Genomic DNA, 24,305 nt, shown 5'->3' on the forward strand with positions numbered 1-24,305 from the left:
AGTGGAGAAGTACTCAGTGTAAGGAAGTCAGCAGCCTGAGCCAACAGCAGCATAACCAAGTGATGGGTCCAGCACCAATACTTGTTTGTGGATGAAAAACAGCTACTCACAAAAAACTGTATGCATAAAGAATTATTAGTTATAAGAAGTACTACTGCTCTTACAGTATTATGTGTTCTTTGTAGGTTTCAAAATGTGATATTTTTTCATATTTCTATATCTGGGAATTGTGTTTTTTTTATACACTTGAATGTCACTTGAAGTTAAAAAAAAAACAATAAAGCAAGACAGACACTTTGTCATAGCAACTCGATTTTTAATATTGTAAGATATAAAAATCTTCATCTTTATCATACAATAACATCTTACCATAAATTTTGACAAAGGAGGGAGATTTTTTGCCACCAAACAAGAATTATAATATAACTTTGATTTCTTTTGAGGTAAGACAGCTGCTTCATAGATTCTTAAGCCACACAGGTCTTTTCTTCTACACATGCACAGCATCTTCTTATCCTTACGGTGTGCTTTCCATGCAAGACATTCCGCCTCACCTGTAGGCCTAGGCACTGAGCTAAAAGCAGGACCTACTCCGTGGAGAAGCTTACACTGAGACACCTTTAACTCTAGGCCTCGTATTCAGTGTCAATAAAATACCAACGAGTCAGATAATCAACAAATGGAATTCCAATATAATGAATGAAAAAAAGATAATCCACAATAAGGGCAAGTATGTGTGACATTATAACCAGTGATTTGACAGAGATTTTAACAAGTGCTTATTTCCGTAAAGACAGCAGCCAGCCCTGACTTATTAAACAGAAGAAGAGACCGGTGCGGCATCAAGTCCACAGGCTGCGATGTGCTCAGCATGTCTTTCACTATTTTAAATCACTACTTTCTTTGGATAAAGAGAAAAAAAACAAACAATCGACAGCAAAAACAACCAACACAGGAAACAGTATTCAATAGGCATTATCCAAGAAACACAGTGAAAACAACTAAAAAAAAAAAAAGAAAACAATGCAAATATAGAATTTTTAACATGCCACATTGTTCCTTGGGCAGGGTTTCTTTCACAGAAAGCCATCTATGTTACTAGTTTTTATAGTAATAAAAATAACAGACATCTCAAATGGTTGCCAGCAGATTGACCAAGCAGAGAAGAGGAATAGGAGCGAAACGAGAAAGCCACATCACCGGACCATGCACATGACTCTGCAGCATCCCGCGAGACAGTACAGACACACACTGCAAGTCATGCAACTGACACACACGCCCACACACACACACGCACGCGTCCGCACACACTCTCCATAAAACAAAACGCAAGCATAGATTGACACTAACCAAAACATCAGCAACTGACATTTTCTAGAATGCACATATTCTGGCTGTACCAAAGCCAAAGAGGCATTTATGGCAGAAATGTTTTAATATTCATATCAATAACGTTCTCTGAGAAACATTTAACAGCAGTTTGGACAGTACTGTGGTTTTGTGCTGGTTGAATTGGCAGCACAACCGCTAATACGAAGCTCAAAAACCCTACAAAAAGAACGGACAGACGGCAAAAAACCCAAAAAACAGGCAGATGGATAGGTGTGCAGCGAGAATGACAACCAATTACAGCAAAGATGAGAAGAGAAAACTTTCATTGTCACCATCAAAAACAGGGCTGCATCGACTCTGTAGCGGGTCATGCACAAACACGCTCACACACTCGCACAAACACCCACACGGCGCCAGAACATCTGCCAAAAAACCTGCACCCATTTTTTTTTACATTTTTTTTTTTTCGCCCTCATTGCCCCCATCCATCGTCATGATATTTTGATAGGCAAAAGGAGATCGGCTAACAGCTGCAGCTGGCGAGCCCACACAAGGAGGATGATAGCTAGAGCGGGACAACTGATGTCACAAGATGGGGGCAGGACCACAGTCAGTGTTCCTTGGCTGGTATTGGCGGGTCGACACCAAGTCCCCGAGCAAGCTGACGGGGTGGTTTGGAGCCAGGAGGTGTGGTTTTGATCAGACTCCTGTGACCTGTTTGGCTATTCAGAGTCTCTACAGAGATGTGGAGGGAAGTTTCTTAACACGCCTCTGAGCAAGGAAGGAGCTCTCAATGGGCTTGAGCTCTGGAGTAGGTTGTGAGTTCTTCAGGGCGGAGTAGGTGGCTGCCATTGCACCCTGTGCATAAAGAGCAACATCATGATTGAAGCCCAGATGAGAGTATGAATTACTGATATGTTGTCTGATTTACTGCAATGCAAAAAACCCGCTCGTCTTGTGTTTTCTAATCGACAATGCAACACACGATGCGAGTATATTGCAGTGTACAATCATATTGGTATTTTGGTGACACTAAAAGGAACTGATATGATATAAAAATCATTCTACATGTTGAGTTTCAACTACTAAAACTTCAATGAATCAATGAATTCCTTTAACCTGATTCCAGGCAGTTTTGTTACCTTGACCAGCTTGGGGTCCTGGTGTGGGAGCTGGCTGTTGGGCAGCTTGTCTCTGCGGACAATCCATGGGTGTTTGAGAACCTGCTTAGCAGTCAGTCTCTGATGGGGGTCAACGTGAAGCATCTTGGACACCAGGTCCTAGAAAAAGCCAAATAATAATATTATGGAAAACTTGTAGGTTGACGCAAATACAACAAAAAATTCTTTCTAGGGAGTAAAAGAGTTGTCTAACAAATATTGACTCCTACCTTGGCGGCATCAGACACAGAGTCCCAGTTACCACCAGTCAGACTGAAGTGGCCGTGGCCTATCCTGTTCAGGATTTCATTTGGAGTGTCTTCAGGTCCGTTGGCAAATGGAGTGAAACTGGTGAGAACAAAAGTAGACAGACGGTAAGGTTAATGCAAAGAATAATGAGAGAGAACAAAGTTCAAAGAATGATTTCAAGTGTTCCTACTAACCCAGCCAGCATGGTGTACAGCAAAACCCCGAGACTCCAGATGTCACATCCCTCATCATAGCCCTGACGCTTCAGCACCTATAGCAGAGTCAGAAGGAATCACATATTACTATATATCACAATGACTGGGGGAACCTTGACTTTTGTGAGTATGTCTTGCGAGCGCACTCGTCACTTGCTCACCTCAGGAGCTACAAAGTTAGCAGTATAGCACGGGGTCATTAGCAGGCCATTGTTGGCACGCAGTTGCTTAGCAAAGCCGAAGTCACAGATTCTGATTGACTCGGGATTCCCCGACTCGTCGACATAGAGGATGTTGCTGGGCTTCAGGTCTCTGTGCACTACCTGAAACACAAGAGGGCAAGAGTGGAATGGAGGGAGAAAATTAGGATTGAAAGTGTCAGTAAACACTCTTGGGTGGAATTCTTTCCCATTTTTATCTGCTTTAAAAATGTCTTCTATAAATTATTTTCAATTTTATTCTAATCAGAAGTTGAATTATTTACCGAGGTGCTTCAAGTGATTATTCCCCTATGTGTTGTTACTAAACCAAAATAATTAAAAGGATGAACACAGTTTGACATCTTCAAGCTAGAAATTCATAAAAAGTAAACAAAAGTAGACATGTGTTGTAAGTTTTTAAACATCAGGAAACATAAAAAAGTAAAAAGAAAAAGAAAAGTAAAGACTTTAGCCTGGTTTTCAAAGGCACTACTATTCAACAGTTTTCTTAAAAAAGCAAAATGAACATCAAATAACTAAACTCTAATAGCACCTTAACTAATATTTCTAAAAGACAGAGCTATTTCACAGCAGTTATTTTGATAAAACACTATTGCTCAAATACAGCTCCAGAAAATAATTTTAAAAAACCCATTGTGTGCTTCACAGGTTTGCCATTTCAGAATAAAAGAACCGGTTCAATAGATGCCATTTGACCTCAAAGTCACATGATAGGGTGGGGCTAGGTTTCACAGCGGGTTCACCCGAAACCTTGGCTGATTGTGACCTACACCCATTTTCACACCTTGGCTCGTGCGTTTAGGTAGAGGATCAACAAGGGGGTTCATGACCCTCTTCGGGGGACACTCCCCTAGGACTTCAATCTGGGACTCTCCACCATTTGACCTTAGAACTGAGAAGCTTCTCAGGTGAGGTGAAACGTCTTCAAGAAACTCAAAGAAGTCCAAAAGGCTTTTCTTTTCAAGCTCCTTAGACAAAACATACATATAAAACAGGACTAAAAGTCCTAGTGGTCTTAGTGGTCCTCACCCCTTGTGAGTGGAGGTACTCAGCAGTCTTGGTGATAGTGTGTAGCACAGCGCTGGCCTCTCGCTCCGAAAAGAACTTCTGCTTGAGGATCCGATCCAGCAGCTCTCCTCCACGCATCAGCTCCGTCACCATGAACACCTGCTTACCGTTGTCGTACACCTGCGACAGAAAGACAAACAAACATCAGCGAGTCTTATTACACTCAACACCCAAGGCGAACAAAGGTTGTCAGACAGAGTGCGTGTTTAGACCCACATCCTTGAGTGTTATGATGTTAGGGTGCTGTCCGTATCTAAGCAGAATCTCTATTTCCTCAGAGGGGTCTGTGCTAGTCTTGTCAATCATCTGGAAATCAAAAGCACAACAACGGCATTAGGATCATGTTTTTGAAAGGCTGCATATTTTCCTCCTTCTTTTACTGAAGAACTACTGAAAAACATATTTGTTAGATTTTGCTGTCCTGTATTCACAAGCTAACTTTTCCCTGTGTGTGTGTTTATGTGTTCATACCTTGACAGCGTATTCAGTGTTGGTGGCTTTGTGGATACAACGTTTACAGACGGAGAAAGAGCCCATCCCTATATCTTCCTTCAGTACGTAGCCATCGCTGAAAAGGACGTTTTTCCCGTGTAGTTGCTGCAGAGGAAGATTTGAAATTGTGATGAGCGTTGGAGGAGTGACGGACTGACAAGAGCTCATGTGGGGGGAGGTTGATGATGTTGGGGAAGGGGCTGAAATCTATTTCTGGAGTCAATTTCTTCCTCTTTGTCAAAGTGTCTCTTCAAATCTACCACACACACGCAGTAGAAAAACTGCTTTTGCCAGGCATTACACAAGATTTGAAGCCGTGTACCTCATCTGAGTCGTTTCTTTCTAATCGTGTTCCTGTCTGCCTTTCGCACACCGTACACACAGAATCTGTCTCTATTTCATGCCATCAGCAGTCAGAACTCGACAGAAATATAACACACTGAAATAACTTTGTCCACACCTTTAGATTACAGTACATGGGCATATTCACCGACTACTTCATCAGGTACTAATTACTAGGCTCACTTCCCTTTTACTTTCAGAAATGCTTTAGTTCTTCATAGCATAGAATCAACAAGGAACTGAAAACATTCGTCAGCGGTTTTAGTTCATAGTGACATGATTTAATCTCACAGCTGCTGCGCATTTTCCAGCTGCACACCCATGTTGCAAATTTTCGAGTGCACAGATGCTCTATTGGGTTGAGATCTGATGACAGTGGAGGCCATTTGAGTACAATGAACTCACTGTCATGTTCAGAAAACCAGTTTGAGATGATTTGAGCCTTGTGATGTGGTCTGTTTTCCTGCTGATAACAGCCATCAGAAGATGGATACAATGTGAGAATAACTAAGGGGCCTGAAGTGTGCCAAACCCTACTATTCGAATTCATACTCATCACACCAGCCAATATTATTATAATCTTCCATTGTTCAGTTTTAGTGTGTCGAGTTACTGTTGATCATGTTGCGGGCAGCACAGTGTGTGGTGGTTGGCACGGCTGCCTCACCACCATCTAGCCGGGGAATTTCTGTGTGGTGTTTGCAATTTCTTCCCATGTCATGAGTTTGTTCTTTCCAGGTATTCCGACTTTCTCCCAGGGTCCAAAGACATGCACTTAGTTGACTGGACACTCTAAATGACCAGTTAACCTAACTTCCTCCCATCACCTCCAACCAGTCGCAGCAGATGGCTGCCCCTCCCTAAACCCGGTTCTGTTGGAGGCTTCTTCCTGTTAGAAGGGAGTTTTTTCCCCTCCCACTGTTGCCAAAGGAGTCATAGGGGAAATTTCTCGGTTTTCTTTGTGTCCTGCCAGAACAGGCTCCAGTATCCAGTATTTATCTATCCCAAGAGTGAATAGCTACTGACCTGAACCACTGGATGTGGTGGGGCCTGCACTGGCTCTGATGAACCATCCTCCTCTAACAGAGTTGATGCAACAAAGCTGAAGCCTCTGAAGAGCTGGTGAGCTCCAGCACTGGGGGGTACACCAGGGGAGTCTGCAGGATAATAAATAAAAATAAAGGCTTCGGAAAAACAGACAGGTTTATTGCAGTAATGTTAGAAAACAAAAAAGGCACTGCTATAAAAACTTCACATTGAGGTATTATTGACAAGCACAGCTAATCACAAATATGTTAGTGCATCCCAATGTTGCTGTGTCTCCTTTAAATAAAAAAAATGTGTATTGATTTTTGATTTTCGACCTTTAGGTGTGCGGGAGGTGAATTCGGAGTCGAAGTAGAAAGTGTCATCCGGACGTGCGACCGCTGGTCTGAACGGAGGCTTTGCTTCTTTTCGGAAGAGTTTCTAAAAAGGAATAAAGAAGCTTAACTCACGCTGTGCAGTTGAAGTTCTGAATGCCACCTGTGATGGTTGCTATAAATTCAAACACATATGTAATCACACAGAACTCACATTCCAGTCTATGGTTGAGAAGAAACCGTGCCGCTTAATCTCCTCAGCGCCATCGGCATTAGATCCTGCAAAACATCAAATAGAATCAATCACAATAGAAAACTACAAACCAATGTAAAGCACAGCCTTTCCCTGTGAAATCAGATAGAGTGTGTACCGTCATTTGTCAAAGTCATGTTCCAGAGCTGATACTAACCCAGTCTGTTGGCAGGGTTCCTTTTGAACAAAGCCCTGAGCAAAGATTGGGCCTCTGCACTCAGGAACTGAGGCATTCCAAGACGAGCCCTGCACAAACACACAAAGAGGGCTTCCAGCTTTAATTATTGCACCGGATATAGAATGAGGCAGTTGGAATATGTTGGAATAAGTACATTTGGCAACAGGTTTTTGTGTTGAATTGAGTTTTTCCGTGTTCTCCATGTGCCTGCAAATTTACTCTCCGGGTTAGTTCTTAAGCTGAGAGCCTGTTTAGGACGTCATACCCCACCTGACCGCCTATGCAGGTTGGGCATGGACAATCTGGGAAAACAACTGAATTAAAATAAGTTGGTAAAAGGGATTCCTGAGCGAGGGAGAAAAAAAAACAAAAAAAAAAAACTTTTTTCAGCCTACAAATGGGGGGCGTGCCACAAAACGTTTGAGAGCTACTTAGCTGGTCATTGTAAATTGACTTCAGATGTAGTTGTGAATGTGCCTGCTCAGCTGTCTAACTGTGTTAGCCCTGTAATTTACCGACTTCCTGTCCAAGGTGTAGCCCACATCTCTCACCCAAAGTGAGGTGGAATAGGCTCTAGTCCACTCACACGCTTTTGCTGATGGACATGAGTAAGTAGTTAAAAGAAAAGAAAAAATGAGTGATGTTCTTGAATCCAGGTGGTACTCACTTCAGAATGAGATTCATGGTTTCTTTGCGGTCCTTCCCTTGAAATGGCAACGCCCCCGTCAGCATCTCAAACTGGGAGAGAAAACACAAAAAATGTAATCGGCATATTTATTTACGTAATATTTACGCTCAGCCAGTACGTTTTTTCCTCCTTACCATTAGTACCCCGAACGACCACCAGTCGGCGCTGTGGGTGTGTCCCTGCCTGTTCACGACCTCTGGTGCCATGTACTCCACAGTGCCACAGAAGGAATAAGCTTTCTTCTCATGATCAATGGCTTCTTTACACAGGCCGAAATCTGAAAACACACAAGACATTAACCAAGGACCTGGATCCTTATATTATATTATATAGCAGCACGATAATAGCTACAAAAAGCTTTAACATGAAACAGTTTTCCCACAAGAGCTCTGTTAAGGCGACTTCTTAATTATCATTCGTTTCCTCTGGTTGAGGATAAGAGATTCTAAAGAGGTTTATCACAGATATTCAAGATAAAGTATTATAATTAACTTGGGGAACATATACAGGATGTTATGGAGATACGAGTCAGTGAGATAAAGCCATCACTGCTGTGAATCAAGGTCAATGTGGTAGAGGAAAGGAAAGTGTGTGTGCAAAATGAATAGTGAGAGGTAGATGTAAAAGAAACAACAATGAGGCTCACCTGTGAGTTTGATGTGTCCCTCCTCATCCAGAAGAATGCTAGGAGAAAACAATGTCACATATAAGACAAACTAAAATCTTACAGAGTCTGAACATTTTACCCATCTGGATTGTACAAAGTAAACTTTTCTTTGCTGTATGCTTTGCTCAGTTGTAGTATGTCTTGGTGTCAAAGTATACTCGGCTGTCGGATCATTAGGTACCCTTAAAAACAACTGAAGGCTAATATAGCAGTCTGTATGTGGTGGTCAAAGTTATAAAAACACGTTTCAGTTTCAATACAACATGTTAGCATTCAAAAGCACCAAAATTTAAAAAAGCAACACATAAATGAATCACCGGCTCTTTAAATTAGCGACGGTGTCGGGTCTTACATGCATACTATGAGATCGAGTGCTGTGCACAGCACACGCTGAGGAACAAGCATCGACAGCTGGTGGCAGCAATGTACCATAACAAGTACTGATGTGCCAATTACAGCAGAGAGTGAGGGAACACAAGCTAATGAAAATGGTGCAGGGTTCAACAAGTAAAAAATACTTTGCAGTGAGTGCAATAGAAATATGACAGGAGGAAATTGTTGCACTTTGAAGTCATCACTGCTGTCTGGGGTTGTGGCTACAGGTCTGCAGCAGGGAAGACACTTTTCCCACACTCACTGAAATGCATGCTGTTCTTCTGGATTAATCTAACTTGGAGACGTTTATGACTGATGCACTGTGTGTATATTTTTATATATATTTGTCATTATACATTTCCTGCAGCATGGCATGCAAAACGCTTGGTTTTCCACTCTTACTTTTCAGGTTTGAGGTCCCTGTAAATGATACCCAAGCTATGAAGGTGGTCCAGTCCTAATGCCAGTTCTGCTAGGTAAAACTTCACATCCTCTTCTGTGAACATCACCTGAGGGGTAAAGGAGACAAAGAAGAGAGAGGATGTGACACACAAAGAAAAGGAAAATGAGACAATAAGAGAGCATAACACCGCAGAGTGACACAATGCAGAATAAATGGGTAAGCACATATCAGTTTATAGGATAAATAAGTGGACATAGGACTGAGAAAAAGAAATCCTGACCTCAGGTCAGCATAACAACACTAAGTAGTCACTTCTTTTTTTTCTTTTTCTTTTTTTTTACCTCTTTGGAGAGTCTAGTAAAAAGATCCCCTCCTCTGAGAAAGTCCAGGATCAAGTACAGCTTCCCTTCAGTCTGGAATGCTACAGATGCACAAATTCACATTTAGTTCAACTGTAAATCAGGAAGCATGAGTTAAGCTTCTGGAAGTTGAAGTAATAAAACAGTAAATCAAGTCAGTACATCAAATAACATTAATAAGAGGGAAGGGAAGCAGAGTCTAACAAAAGCATCAGGCTGACTCACCATAGTGCAGTTTGACAACAAATGGGTGATTGACGTCTGCCAAAATGTCTCGCTCCATCTTGGTCCTCACACGGTCTCTGACTGAAGGCCAATGATCGAGGGTTAGTGTGATAGTATGCATTAAAGATTTATAACGTGTCTGTACGTAAGCACAGAGTATGGTAAAAGTACTACAACACACTAAATGCTGGTGCTGATGAGAGTACAATTCAACTTGGACTCATTAAGCTGCAATAGGAGAGGATCCTCAAATTAAAGCATAGCCAAACTTAAATAATGGGGTCAGTGCTGAATGTTAATGATGACCTAAATTTGGGGATTTTGTGCATGCAACTGCGACTCTGAGCACAGTAGATTAACTCAGCTGCTGCTTAAAAACTTCACCATGGGCAGCCAATCAGAAAAAAGCTGACTTCAAGCAAAAGGGAAGGAATGTAAAATAGCGAATTTCAGACAGAGAGGAGCTGCACCCAAAATAAGGCGAATTATGATCAATTTGACCTGCTAGTCATGAAAAGCTGTTAAAGAATAAAAACACGGAGATTTAAATGAGAGTAAAAGGTCCCTGTTAAATTTGCAAAGCTGCACAGAACCACCCACGTGATTTTGGGAGATGATGAGAAGAAATCTGATGCCCCGATGTTTGCAGAAGGTGAGACCACAACACCTGTTCATAGGAACCCACTGAAAGCAGTGGTGGTCTTACTATGCACACATACCACTGCATGTGTTACAGGAAATTCATACACCCTTTTATATGAAACTAAACAACCACTTGAAAAATGAAGTTGCCAAACACAAGGCCTTTTCAAATCAACATCACCGGAAAGGTAAAAGGTGCAGCTCTACAAAAAAAAAAAAAAAAAAAAAAAAAAAAAACCAACTCACTCACTTTTCTTTGTTTTTTTTTCCCTGTCAATGAAGCCAAAAGCCAAAACAGAGAAAAGTAGCAATTCTTAAAATTTCACGACCATAGCCAAGCCTGACGTTGCTGTACCTTTTAGTGTGGCCTTCTTGAGGACCTTCATGGCATAGAGCTGGTTGGCATCGGGAGGAGTCACCTTTCGTACCAGGAACACCTGCAAAATAATTTTTTTTCATAAAAATTCCCCCCAAAAATATAACAAACACCAAAAACACTGTTAAAGATGCAACGATTTTTGTAGGTTGGGGAGTAAGAGTAGCAAAGGAGGAAGAGAAAAATAGACATGTAGTCAAAATAGAAAGAAACCGAAAGAGTAAAAGCAAATTACCTTGCCAAAGGATCCCTGTCCCAGGACTTTGAGCAGTTCAAACTGAGAGGCATCAGCTTTCTCTGAGCCCTCCTTGACCACATGGGTGATGTTGATCTCTTTGATGTCTCCATCTTCCTAAAGAGTGAAAAGAAAACAGACGGAGGGAAAGCAGTCAATGATCACAGAACGACAGCAATACTGCACAGCTGCAAAAAAAAAATAAAAATTTCACAAGCCGCTTGCTTATGCAAAGATAAGTTCTCCTGTGGAGGTGCCTCCTGCTGTCAATATAACACATTTCAAAAAAAGAGGAAGCATGGTAAGAAGTGAGATGTGCACGTGAGCACAAACAGTTGCTTATCGATGCGTTTATTTGCTTTTAGCACACGGGAACTGGTGGTGTAAATATTCAGTGGAAGTAGATCTGTGTAAAAGCAAGTTCACAGCAAGCGCACTCTCACAACTGGGTGGATCCCAGCTGACACCGCTCATAGCTCCACCACATGAACACGCGCAGCTGACCTGGTGTCAGCCTCACCCAAAACTCAACAACAATAACAACGATGCAGAGAATTCTCTTTCAAGAGTGTTCCCCTCCCTTGATAATCTTCCTTGAATTTCACACCTCGGGCCCTGTGATGAAGCAAAGTACAGTAGGTACCCTGCTGGGAGAATTTTAGATTCACCAGTGCAGTTTCAGGGGAAAGACTTTTCCCCTACTTCTGCCTATGAAATCCAAATCTCAGGGATCAGAAAGCAGAACATCTGGGCTGTCCTGCTCCTAATTTCTCCTTTATAGGCATGTTCAGGTTTACACTATTACCATGGATCCTGAATAAAGTTACACTTGGCAATTACAAGTTATTTAAAAAAAACAACCAAACAAAAAATAAAGTGCAATCAGCTGACCGTTGCATAATCAATATTTCAAAGAAGTGATGAAAGACATATTTTCAGCAGTCTCTTCTTTCAGCTTTTTAAAAGTTTCTACAAAACAACAGCCACCGCCATCACCACAGACCACTGCAGCCTGGGACTTAATTTGACAACAGGAAACCAGAGTTGGCTGAACACAGCAGGCTTTCAGTTGCACCTTGTTTTCTGAACAACCGCGACAAGAGCGAATACAAAACCTCGTTTGCACTTTGCTGTGCTGATGAATCCCTCTTTTCTCCTCATTTTCTTAAAACTCAGTTTCATTAAGACGACGCCACTGAACGCTCTGTCGACGACTTAACTACTCAAAGCTGATCGAGATGTCAATATCAGGAGGTGTCACTTTACCGTCCAGTGGTTCTCCGGCGGAGGTAAAGTGCCAGTGTCGTTGTCCGTTGCTGCCGTGGGTCTGTAGGTGTTACAGTGAGCAGGGCTGCCAGTCAAGGATTTGTTCTTTTTGAACAAGTAGATGGACAGCATGCGAGTCAGGTTGAACTTTCTCTTGTCCTTCTCCATCTCAGCATTTCCCAGAGTGTTGTATCATCCTACCTTCATCCATAACAAGGTACACACTCTTCTACCTCTCATATAATCATCTCAAATCTCACCTCATCTCACCGAGAGCACACTTTAAGATCGTTTGTGCTTTCATGTTAGGATTCGTTGTGTGGACTGCAGATAAATATTGAAAAGTCTCTCAGCCTCTGCTCTTTAGTCGACTGCAGAGGCCTTCTGCTAAATTTCCTTCAGTGCTTCATCTTCATGTTCTCTTCCATTCTATCTCCGGTCCTTGCTCGCTCCCTGCCTCTGTGTCTGTCTGATTAGACCGGTGTGCCTTCGGTGAATGACTGCAGCTGAAATGAACTGGAACCGAAGCGAGCAGGAAGGAAGAGCCTGCTATATTCTCACAGTCCTGCACCCAACTTCTTGTCACACTCTCTCTCTCACACACACACATGTGTGTGCGGCTGAAAGAGAGAGAGAGTGAGAGAGAGAAAGAGAGAGAGAGAGCAAGCGAGCAACAGGAGTACACTGAAACTCAAAAGAAGCACAAAAAAGAGATAGAGGTGGAGAAAAAGTAAAAAGAAAATGCCAGTTAAATGCTTTCTTGAATAAATTTGCTTGCATTATCAGTAATTTTACAGACTCAAGAACCCAACTCTGTGCCACTTCCCTTTACCCATAATTCAACACAGAGGCCAGCGTGGAGGAGGATGGCAGAGAGAGGATGATGTGTCCCCTCTCGGTGTCAACACACCAGAGAGGATTCAGACAACTCACTGCCTCTGGATGACAGAGATTTTCCTGTCTGTGGCCAGGCATGTTGCTCTCTTCCCCCTCTTAACAGTCCTGTTCCTGCTCATCCTGTCTCCTAACACAGCTCTCGCTGCTCGTAAAGTGGTCTTGAGATCCTCTTACTTTCCTCCATTGCTCACTTTATTGCCGTTTATACAGCAAACACTTCTTTAACCTGAGAGAATACGCCATTACGCGCCTGTATATAGAGCATGAGTCAACTCCTCTTGACCAAAGAGCAGCGTTACTTGGCTGGCAGCGAACCTGCACTGCAGCCTGTGCTCAGAAAAGGTTATTTGCTTAACAATTTTGTGATGGGAGAGTACATTTTCCAGAGGGTGGGGAGACGAGAAAAAAAAAGAAAAAGGAAATACAATGTGACATGGATGAAGCAGGATGTAATGTTTGTTTAGCGAGGGAGGAGCTGCAGAATGAACGGATTTAAAAGCAACAGTACACAGGTGGTGAGAGCTTACCTGGGCTCTAATAGTGGCATAGTCCCTCTCTATCCAGGTGATATGAGACTCGTTCTAGGAAGTGTTTGAATGGAGCAGTTAACATGAGTTACGTAAAACATGACGGGTTTTGCAACAGGTACATTTGTACCTCTTCATACAGGCTTGCTGCAGGTACATCTCATTAATGCACGCACACACACACACACACACACACACACACACACACACACACACACACACACACACACACACAGAAGAGGGTAGAATAGGGCCACATTAGTGACAGGAAACTTCTCTTCCCTCCTACTTCTCACTTCCTCTTTTCTTGAACTGATCTCACATCCTTCCTGCTCGATAACTAGATAACCAACTACACAGGAGAGCTGAGTTTACAAGCATGACAGCTGTTGCAGAGAAGAAGCTGAAATTCAGTGTTATGACTAACTATTTATAAAGGTTCTCGTGTTATCCGGAATCTAGAGTACTCAGGAACAGCTGTCTTTTGAAATGAAGTCACATGGTGTGTGGGAGATTAAAAAAATGAAAAAGAGTATTCACACTTCATGGCCTCACACATATTTTTTGTGGTTTTGCAGATCAGTTTCAGTTTGATTGCATTAATACCATGACTTGGCCAAAACGCAAAGATGAAAAAACTGAGCATCTAACTTTTAAATTTGCTACACCGGTTGAGTGAAAAGGCAGAATCTTCAGTGAAGCATTAACCCTAGCATTGAAAATAACATTTTTTATGATTTTTGAGGTTGGAGGAGGTGGAAGATCCTCCATCCACATCCTCCTTTGTTTCCCGTCAATTCACAGCTGGGAAGATGAAAACTCTCACATCCACCCTCACAGAGGAAACCCCTTCATCCCTCCCAAAATATCACGCAACACACACACACACACACACACACACACACACACACACACACACACACACACACACCACACCAAGCACTCCCTAAAGCTTTCGGCAAGTCCCCAGCACATTCTTCACCTGACCACACTCACACGCAGCTGCCCACTTTGTAACAAGCGGAGGTTCATAACACGCACACATGAAATAAAAGCATCTACTTGCCTCTGCCATGCGGGTTTTGGTGCGGAATAAGAACCTCCACATGTCTGTGTCCAGATACTTCCATGTCACTGATGCTGTCACTGGGTGTCAGTGAACCTCTGTGACAGTCACACTTAGACACTTGCTTCTATGTGAGCCTGTGTCAGTTAGCCAACAACTCTGTATGCAATACCGCAACAGATACAACCTTCCTGTATGCTAAGCAAAATGGGAAGTAAAGTTATAAAAAATGCATATGAGCAGGGGACCGATTAGCTGTGGACAGCGTAGAAGGAAAAGGCTCAACTCAACAGGAAATAGCTCTTTCTCAATGGGAAAATGAATCAGAAGTCTATACAAGAGCTTCAAGGACAAGTTTACGGAAACAATGAGAAGAACTTGAATCTTTTGTGTCATTTTAGGCAAAAAGTGGGGAAACTGACTTCATGCTTTTTCTTCAGTTTGAGATTCAAGATAGCAATCATGCGAGGTTTTCAATTTCCGTTGACACATCATCTGACTAAAAGTCTAACGAAGCCTGAAAAAGGGCACAGTAAAAGTTTAACAATAAGAGAATCCTACAGTCATGATAATCTTTGGTCGAATCGAAGCTTAAACGAGCTAACACAAATGCTTCTCTGAGTCCGCTTATGCAACATTTGATCAACTTTTCAGACTGCTAGAGAACAGATGCATCAACTGTGAGAGACAGATATGGTGTAATGCCCTTTGATTAACACAAGGGGCCAGTGCAGGTCTGCAGCCAGTCCACTGGTAGGTGTTCCAAAGAAGGATGTCATAAGATAGGAGCTTTAGCCAAGTAAGGGCATGCTCACATTGTTAGCTCATGCCTCATCCAAATCCTAGTGTTGGCTCTGACACCAATTACAGTAAGGGAGACAAAGTGGGACAGAAAGGGAGCATGTGGGAGATGATAGGCTGGAGTGCTGTCCAAACACTGTCCATTCACAGCAGCAGAGGTCAAACGAGTTTAAACCCTACAACAGTCACGTCTTGCGTCAAAGCAACGCACCAAAGCTCGAAATGATGGCAGAGTTCAGAGGAGAGAATCATTACAAAAAAATAAGACAAGAGGAAGAGTCAAGAGGAAAAGAGAAGTCACTGGTCAAATGGTGCATGAGCCTGGAAGAAGGAGTTAATTTAGGCTGTTGCTCTCCTAGTGTTTGTGTCTTGCACTGTAGCTTCTGCTCCTTCCTGGAAAATGAAGCGCAAGCACCTGTACGTTTTCAACTGCAAGACAGCTCCGACTGCACAGACAGAGGATGACGAGTGAAAGCGGGAAGGTCCAGAGAGGGAGACGGAGCAGTCTAAACATTCATCTGTAAAAACAAATACCCACACTAGACTTTGCCTGCAAGAGCAAACACACTCAGAGGGGTAAAAAAAAAAAAACAAAACAAAAACAAAAAAAAACACACTGCAGCGGTACCCTCACAATGACGAAAGAGTCTGAGATTATATAAGAACTGAAGACAAAAAGAGACTGTAGGCAGCATGGACCATATTTTTAGGCATTTCTAATAAAAATGCTTTAAGGTTATAAACAGGAACTGCTTCTTTTGTTAATGCCTAATAAAAGTCCTTGTAGTGAAATGTTGCACCCTCATTAAAATCTGCAGCTGCATAATCAGTTGATTGAGGTTAAATCAACTTTTAATGTATAAAAATGTCTAAAAATTGTCAAACACTGATACTTAAACCTGAGTAATATGTATGTGAACGTAGAACTAGTTTCATTTAAAACTCACATGTTTTAGTAATATTGGCAAATACTCCCATCACTTGCACGTGATTAACTAACCATTCAGTTCAAATATTAGTGTACAACCCTCTACGGGTCATTAATGAGAAGACATTTTTTGCACTCGCTTCATCGTTTATTGCTTATTTAAGGAGGAAAACTTAAAAGATCAGAATTCAAGCCACAATCTAAAATCACGACCACTTAAGCCCCTTAAGCTCGACACATACTGTCTGTTCTGACTATCATCTGGACCCGAATTTTAACCCTCATAAGCAAGTTCCCATGACTTGCAAACAGATATACACTCAACAAAAATATAAACGCAACACCTTTGTTACTGCTCCCATTCCCCATGGGATGGACGTAGAGACCTAAAATTCATTCCAGATACACAATATAACCATCCCTCCCAAACAGTGGTCACAAATCAGTCCAAATGTGTGGTAGTGGGCACATCTGCTATATTGAGATAATCCATCCCACCTCACAGGTGTGCCACATCAGGATGCTGATCTGACATCATGAGTAGTGCACAGGTGTACCTCAGACTGCCCACAACAAAAGGCCACCCTGGAATGTGCAGTTTTGTCTCACAGCAAAATGCCACAGATGCCACAAGCAATGAGGGAGCGTGCAATTGGCATGCTGACAGCAGGAATGTCAACCAGATCTGTCACCCGTGCATTGAATGTTCATTTCTCAACCATAAGCCGTCTCCACAGGCGTTTCAGAGAATATGGCAGCACATCCAACCGGCCTCACAACCGCAGACCTCGTGTAACCACACCAGCCCAGGACCTCCACATCCAGCAGGTTCACCTCCAAGATCGTCTGAGACCAGCCACCCAGACAGCTGCTGGAACAATTGGTTTGCACAACCAAACAATTTCTGCACAAACTGTCAGAAACCGTCTCAGGGACGCTCAACTGCATGCCCGTCGTCCTCATCGGGGTCTTGACCTGACTCCAGCTCGTCGCCGTAACAGACTTGTGTGGGCAAATGCTCACATTCGATGGCGTCTGGCACGTTGGAGAGGTGTGCGCTTCACGGATGAATCATGGTTCACATTGTTCAGGGCAGATGGCAGCTGAGAACGTCCCAGTTCTTGCATGGCCAGCATACTCACCGGACATGTCACCCATTGAGCATGTTCGGGATGTGCTTGACCGGCGTATACGACAGCGTGTACCAGTTCCCACGAATATCCAACAACCTCGCACAGCCATTGAAGTGGAGTGGACCAACATTCCACAGGCCACATTGTCAATCTGATAGACTCCATGCGACGATGTGTTGCACTGCATGAGGCAAATGGTGGTCACACCAGATACTGACCGGTTCTGGGTCCCCAGACCCCCAATAGCGCAAAAAACTGCACATTCCAGGGTGGCCTTTTGTTGTGGGCAGTCTGAGGTACACCTGTGCACTACTCATGATGTCAGATCAGCATCCTGATGTGGCACACCTGTGAGGTGGGATGGATTATCTCAATATAGCAGATGTGCCCACTACCACACATTTGGACTGATTTGTGACCACTGTTTGGGAGGGATGGTTATATTGTGTATCTGGAATGAATTTTAGGTCTCTACGTCCATCCCATGGGGAATGGGAGCAGTAACAAAGGTGTTGCGTTTATATTTTTGTTGAGTGTATTAGGTTTCACAAATGATTACATAAAACTCATTTTTGCTTCCACATTTTTCCCATAAAAGGGCTCTTGCCTAAATGCTAAGCAGCACTTTTGTGTTGAGAATGATAAATGATACGAAAATTATGAAATATGGCTCCCTTTTCATCAAATCCCAACTGTTTTATACTAATTACTGGTTTTCATGCCCATAGCCTTGAAGAGAATTACATATCATTAATAAATGAAATATTAACCACTTTTAAAAGTGGTTTTCTTTTTATCAACTGTTTCGCACAAAAATTTTCGCACAAAGATGTTCAATAGCCTGGCATGTTTTGAGAAAGAAAACAAATGTATAAACACTGTTTAAAGTGAGGTATTTAGAGCTCTACACTGTAACTATGCATATGCACTCATGCAGGATTTCAATGCAGGAGGTCTAAAAGTTTTGTATCCGACGATCACACCATGAACTCGGGCTAGAAAGTGGCTCTCTGTTTTTAAATCAGCCGGAGCATCTTCCTTCTCCTCTTTAATATCTAAAGGTGGGCACCAAAGAACGGTACTATATTTTGGAGGGCAGGGAATTCATTCAACTAGTTCCTTTCAAAGTCAATTTAACACCTTTGATGGACAGGCTGGTCCTTCAGCACACCTTTTCACATTTTTAAGCCTCTCCATCTGCTCTAATTCATTTTGTCCTCTCCCATGTCCCATTTGTTCTCTATGACCTCCACCAACACCTGCTAACAGGCAAGACTGACAGGCTGGTACAAAAAAAAAAAAAAAGGGGGAAGAGGGTGAAGGAAGGTTGGAAGATGGACATTCACCTGGTTCCAGTGAAATCCTTAGTCATCCCATCATGGTGCTTTAATACGAGCTGAGCCCTACAGGCACTACATCATAGGATACCACTGGAGAAAAGATTGGTTTAGTCTCCTAGGTTGAACTTAAAGGCTTAATGACAACATAAGGTAAACAGCCTTAAGCCCTCAACGCTTAACATGAATATCTCTGCCTTTGTCCAGCAGAAAGGTGGAGGATCAAGCCTTCATCCACAGTCCAGCACTGAGAAAATCGATAGGGGAAATAATCTTAGAAGGATAATTTATTCTTAATTAAAATTGTCACTTTAAAAATAATAAATAAGTAAATCTGTACTGCATAGGACCTCTTCAGTACAGCAGTGCCTTTTTTAAAAAAAGAAAAAAAGAAAGCATGACAAAGCCATCAGGTGTTTTGCAACATGTATCATGCTTTGACATTTGTTTTGCTGATGAAGGGGACTTCCGGGGTTAATATCCATCCCTTAGCAGACTGAGCCATCTGTTCCCACACCCAAAATACATCAGGTTTTTAGGTAAGTAAGTGCCCTGAAGATGACACTGAATTCATACTCTGAAGTGCACGTTACACAACTATTCAGTTGTCATCATGTTGCTATTTAAAGCTTTAACATTATGTTTTAGAGACGCACATTGTAAACACAGAAATGGGAGAAGGATTATGTGACAGAGCCACTTCAGGAGGATTAAGTGACAGCTAGGACGGACAAGTGAAGGCACTGCTTTACTAACTATAACTAACTGCAGGGACACTACTTGTGTGTTAGCTAAGCCAAGCTTTCTAAGGAAGTTTAAAAAAATCTTTAAACCAATTTTGAAAGTATGTATGTGAGGATAAGTTGATAAAAAACCTTTAATAACAACTATGGGGAAATATTTGCAATGCACAGCTGAGATGATTAATTAGCGATGACCCTAACTGTGGAGTTGGAAAATTGTTACTGTCTTTTTACACTTTTACACAGTGCAATGATGTTCTGCAGCTCCTTTCATTAAAAATGATAATAATAATTTTAAAAAACAGCAACTCTGTGAAGTCCTGCCCATTCTGACCACTTGCACGCGTCTTAAACTTTGCATGACTGAACATTAACTTCTGCAAACTAATCAAACTTTCACAGCATCATCATTAGTGATGAGAGTTATGTCTCTAGAGCCTAAAGAGCAGATCTTAGTTAAAGAGTCAAAAGTGTGCAGTCCTAAAGGCAGTAGATCAGATCATTAGTGCTACCAGAAGAATCTGTTTCTCTGGTGTCCACTGGATTTTGCACTGTGAATCGCCCCCAAGTGTTAGTCTGTCCACATAAAATTCGACTGCACAACATCCATTGCAAACACAGTTCTTTGGTCACCACTGCAAGATCTGGCTCACTGTGACTTCACCCTCTTCCTCAAAAGGAAGTTGAAGGGTTGCAGTTTTGATAAAGTGGACAAGATCCAGTGCATGATGAAAACACAAGAAAATCACAGCGCAGCCCAGGAAGCCTACTACAAAGGGAATGTTTGCCAAATTAAAGCACTTATTTAAGCTATGTATTTATTTGTTTATTTTCTCAAGAGAGATTTGTAATTAAGAACCAAATTCAGAGTACACTACACAACATGGCATCATTAAATTTGCATCCACACTGAAGGCGATTTGCTTATCACGCGTTGTTTTGAAGCTGACGATCAGTCTCTTGTGGACATTCCAGCCTCCTGTTGCCTAGGTAACCCTATAATGTATTTACTACCAGGTTATATGTCAGTCAATAGTATCCTGCAATCTCACTGGTAGTCTCTTCAATTGCTCATCAGCAACTCAGCTCAAATGAAGTTGCTGAATGTCTTTCCCTTTTTGTGGTTTCTGGTTGCCACGTTACTTCCTGATTGGATGCAGTTTTTGTAACAACAGAACAGCAAATGTGTAAAAAAAAGGAGAAGCATTCTATAGACTTTTAAAACAACTAATCACATGAACAAGTGGAAGGTAGAGGCCAGAGGAAATGCCCCAGCAGGAGTATAGGATTAGCACAGATACTGCAGGAAATCCTGTCATGGCATCTGTAATATTTATAGCAGCAGCATGGATAGCCGTCAGATGATTGGCAGTTCAATGGGCCAGTTGACATCGGGTTAAAACGGCCTTGTGTAATATCCACAGTGGGAGCTTTGGTCAATAAATGCATTAAGAAAAGAACGAAAAGAAATGGCAGAAATGATTTAGAGAGAACAAAGGGGCGGGATAGAAGGATAAATGAGAGACGGAAGAGTGAATATACACAATGAGGTCATCGATGTTAAACCTAAGCTGCATGGCTGCGGTGGAAATGTGTAGCACTCTGGACCTGGTTGCAAATATATATAAAAAATAAATAAATAAAGAGTACAAGCCAGAAACACCAAACCTCAACATCTCCTGAGCATTTTGTCACTCATCTATAATTTGTGTGTCATCACACAAACATTTCTACAACATCTAAAATAGCAACTTCAAGTGCTACTCAATCTGCACTTCCTGCTTAGTCCCAGGTTTTTCCCCTTTAGAAATCCGCTCAACCAAATGCCAAATAAACCCCCAAAATTCACATACAGACAGACATCAAAGCTTTTTTTGTATTGTATGTATTGTAGGTATTTAAATGCAGGAACAGAGGGACACCAATACAAGACTTTAACTTGAAAAGATAAACCGACAGAAAAAAAGGATAGTTTTTGTTAACTTGACAGAGAGAGAGAGGTGCAAAAGGGCAGAGCATGGAGACGACACAATCAGCATCCATATTGATGAGAACTATAAAGGATGAGTGGAAATGGTCGGAACGTTTTCCTTAATCGACCCTCAGAGGCAGAAGTGTGAAACTATGGCAACTGCGTTTTTGCAGTCTCCGTCTCCCAGCATCCTCTTTGCAAGACAAGAGGTAGTTTCAGAGGCAAGGCCATTCACATAGGAAACATCTTTTTAGATGATGCTTCCAGGTAACACTTGCCAGCCTCCATCTTCACAAATGGAGCACTCCTGTTCACACTCTACTTCAGTTTGGAATCTGATGCCAGAAATGTCTTCTACTTATCACCGATGCAGCATGAAATGGATTATACTATGTTTATTTTGGAGGTAATATACGATGATGGCCTTTAAAGGTTATGTAGCTTGAGACTCTAATATCAGAGACCTTTCAGAACACACAGACGTATCAGAGTGCACACACAGACTGGATGATTAATGGAGCTGACTTTCTGTCAGAGCATCCCTGTGTATTACCATGACCATGTCTGAATGTGATAGAAAGAGAGAAACAGACTGTCACTTTCTCTGTGTGTGTGTCTTTAAACCCAACTGGTATATGAATGAAAATCCCAATGAGCACACCCATTACGATTTACGAAAGTATACGTTTGTGTGAGTCTGCTCTTGTGTTTATATGCATTATCATTCTCCTCCTGGCAGCACAAGTCACAATCGGGGCTTAGTGACGCTGAGGGCAGAGTAACCATGACGACTAGGCCAATAGCAGACATGAATGGATGACAGAGGGGATGAAGTGAATAGATGGATGGCTCAAGCATCTGAGGGGCATCTGCTTCAAGTTAAGACTTTTCTTTTTTTTTTTGTTTTTAATCTGTTTTGTCATTCGTATAGATCAACAGGGAGGGAAACAGCTACAACACATGATAACCCTTCAGGTCGGGCAAGATTGTTGAAAAGGGAGAAAGAAGTTGAATGATAAGGAAATTGAAATTCTGATTCAGCTTTGACGTAAACTACCAAAAAGTTAGAAACAACATTGTTTTTGAAAGAAAGCACATCTAATATGACACTAAAAATTGGATAAAAGGACCAGAAAAGATGGATGGATCCCTTGTTTAAAGAAATAGATGTGATTTCATGAGGCCGACCATGAACACCACAGTCTGCTCTACATCATTCCAACATGTCGCATTACTTCTCGACAATAATGAAAACTAACCAGTGTAGCATGAACTAAACTGCACTAAGACTGCCTGTATTTTCATTCAATTTTTAATAAGCTATAACAAACCTGTTTTCAAGAGGTTTTACAATATGGAAAAAACACAACTTCAGCAAGACATCCTATATCGATTAGATGCACATCTAAAAAACACTTTAAACTCTAAATTGGACTTAAGGCGTTAAAAGTTAGCCTTAGATTTCCATTTTAATCAAGTATCTCTTTCTGAGCAGTGCTTACTTTGAAAATATCTCATTGCTTCTTCTTCATCTCTGAACGTCAAATGTGATTTTTCTCTTTTGGGGAAATACAGCCCTTATCAAACTATTGTTCTATTGTACAATAGATCAGATCTAGATGCCTAATTGTCACATCCTTACAGTTTAGAACAGGCTTGCATTTTTTTAAATGATCAGTTGATCCTTTATCATAAAAAAAACTTGCATTAGGTAACACAATGTGCCAGTGAAACACATGCATAATGTTGTAATTTTGATGAATCACTACATTTACTTTAGTTAATCACTTCTCAAATTGATTGCAAAGTTAGTAGTGCACTTAGGCACAGAATGCCTAATCATTCGATATGAATTCACTGGTCGAATGGATTATTTCCACATGGGCACAATCAGACATCACGTGGACTAGAATCACACAGGTTAAATAGTGTTTAATGTGTACTGTGACTGCAATGCACATTTGGTTTCTCACCTGCACCTCCATCGGGTAATGCCTACAAAAGTTCAAGGCTGCAGTGCATGTACATAAAAAACTTTTTTGTGGCATTAGGCAGACAGAGGCCTCTAATATAAATTTAATATTAATTTTCAGGTAACATATGCTGAACTTCCAAAAACATTTAGGTGTTTTTCACCGCTTCTTTTTCTTGGCAAAACTGGACCTTGAACACTTTTTGTGTAACACCATCCTATGAAAACCGAGCAATGAGATCAGCTATATAGTTGCAAATCAAGAAGAGGGAGAGGGTAACAGAGATTCCCATGTGTATGACAAAATCCAAAGATTTAGAGCCCCCTTTTAGAACAGAGGCAGGCTGCAAACCACATCTCCTAGTGTCTCTGTTTGTGTGTGTGTCTGTTTATATGCTCATCAGATCTCTAACGCACCTAAACTGAAACTGCAATCTGCATCTGTTACTGCTGATGACAAACTCAGATAAGAGGATACCCGCTTGACACAAACACACACACACAAACCACACCTTCCCCTTGGGTCTGCACATGCAATCATAACAGCGTCTGTTAGCTACTACAAAGAATAGGGGGGCATTTTAATTTGCATTAAAACCTTCTGGAGAGGCTCAATTAACCTGCTGCATAAACAACTGCATGACTGGGACTTGATAAGACGTGAATGATGGTGCGCTTTTGCGTGTTTACTTGTGTCTGCGTGGGCCTGTGTGGATAAGCCTTGCTAATAGATCATTTTTTATTGTACCTGATGATTGTGTGCAAGGCTGTGTCTCAGCACAAAGTCCATCTTGCGTAATGAAGTCAATTTTCCATTAAAGA

The 24,305-nt window shown here is 41.7% G+C and overlaps 1 protein-coding gene across 4 annotated transcripts in view; it reads right to left on the minus strand.

Moving 5' to 3' along the window:
* Nucleotides 1-308: 308 nt before the first annotated feature.
* Nucleotides 309-24,305, minus strand: part of rps6ka1 (ribosomal protein S6 kinase a, polypeptide 1) — a gene marked incomplete at its 5' end in the record, with an annotated part of 52,190 nt that continues 28,193 nt past the window's right edge. For 2 of the 4 annotated variants that reach the window (XM_080871594.1, XM_080871592.1), the window contains 20 exons: nucleotides 309-2,190; nucleotides 2,475-2,612; nucleotides 2,723-2,840; nucleotides 2,936-3,012; nucleotides 3,118-3,279; nucleotides 4,207-4,365; nucleotides 4,462-4,551; nucleotides 4,717-4,842; nucleotides 6,106-6,236; nucleotides 6,444-6,546; nucleotides 6,655-6,719; nucleotides 6,851-6,939; nucleotides 7,539-7,609; nucleotides 7,694-7,836; nucleotides 8,206-8,243; nucleotides 9,004-9,110; nucleotides 9,346-9,425; nucleotides 9,589-9,669; nucleotides 10,586-10,667; nucleotides 10,842-10,958. In XM_080871594.1, the coding sequence (XP_080727720.1) occupies nucleotides 2,068-2,190; nucleotides 2,475-2,612; nucleotides 2,723-2,840; nucleotides 2,936-3,012; nucleotides 3,118-3,279; nucleotides 4,207-4,365; nucleotides 4,462-4,551; nucleotides 4,717-4,842; nucleotides 6,106-6,236; nucleotides 6,444-6,546; nucleotides 6,655-6,719; nucleotides 6,851-6,939; nucleotides 7,539-7,609; nucleotides 7,694-7,836; nucleotides 8,206-8,243; nucleotides 9,004-9,110; nucleotides 9,346-9,425; nucleotides 9,589-9,669; nucleotides 10,586-10,667; nucleotides 10,842-10,958 (2,100 nt within the window). In that variant the 3' untranslated portion in view covers nucleotides 309-2,067. Of the gene's footprint in view, nucleotides 2,191-2,474; nucleotides 2,613-2,722; nucleotides 2,841-2,935; nucleotides 3,013-3,117; nucleotides 3,280-4,206; nucleotides 4,366-4,461; nucleotides 4,552-4,716; nucleotides 4,843-6,105; nucleotides 6,237-6,443; nucleotides 6,547-6,654; nucleotides 6,720-6,850; nucleotides 6,940-7,538; nucleotides 7,610-7,693; nucleotides 7,837-8,205; nucleotides 8,244-9,003; nucleotides 9,111-9,345; nucleotides 9,426-9,588; nucleotides 9,670-10,585; nucleotides 10,668-10,841; nucleotides 10,959-12,107; nucleotides 12,612-13,531; nucleotides 13,586-14,597; nucleotides 14,692-24,305 lie in introns of those variants that run through there. The other 2 variants (XM_080871593.1, XM_080871591.1) reach the window with 2 other exon arrangements.

The sequence above is a fragment of the Rhamphochromis sp. 'chilingali' genome, assembly GCF_963969265.1.
Source record: "Rhamphochromis sp. 'chilingali' genome assembly, chromosome: 21".
Taxonomy (NCBI): domain Eukaryota; kingdom Metazoa; phylum Chordata; class Actinopteri; order Cichliformes; family Cichlidae; genus Rhamphochromis; species Rhamphochromis sp. 'chilingali'.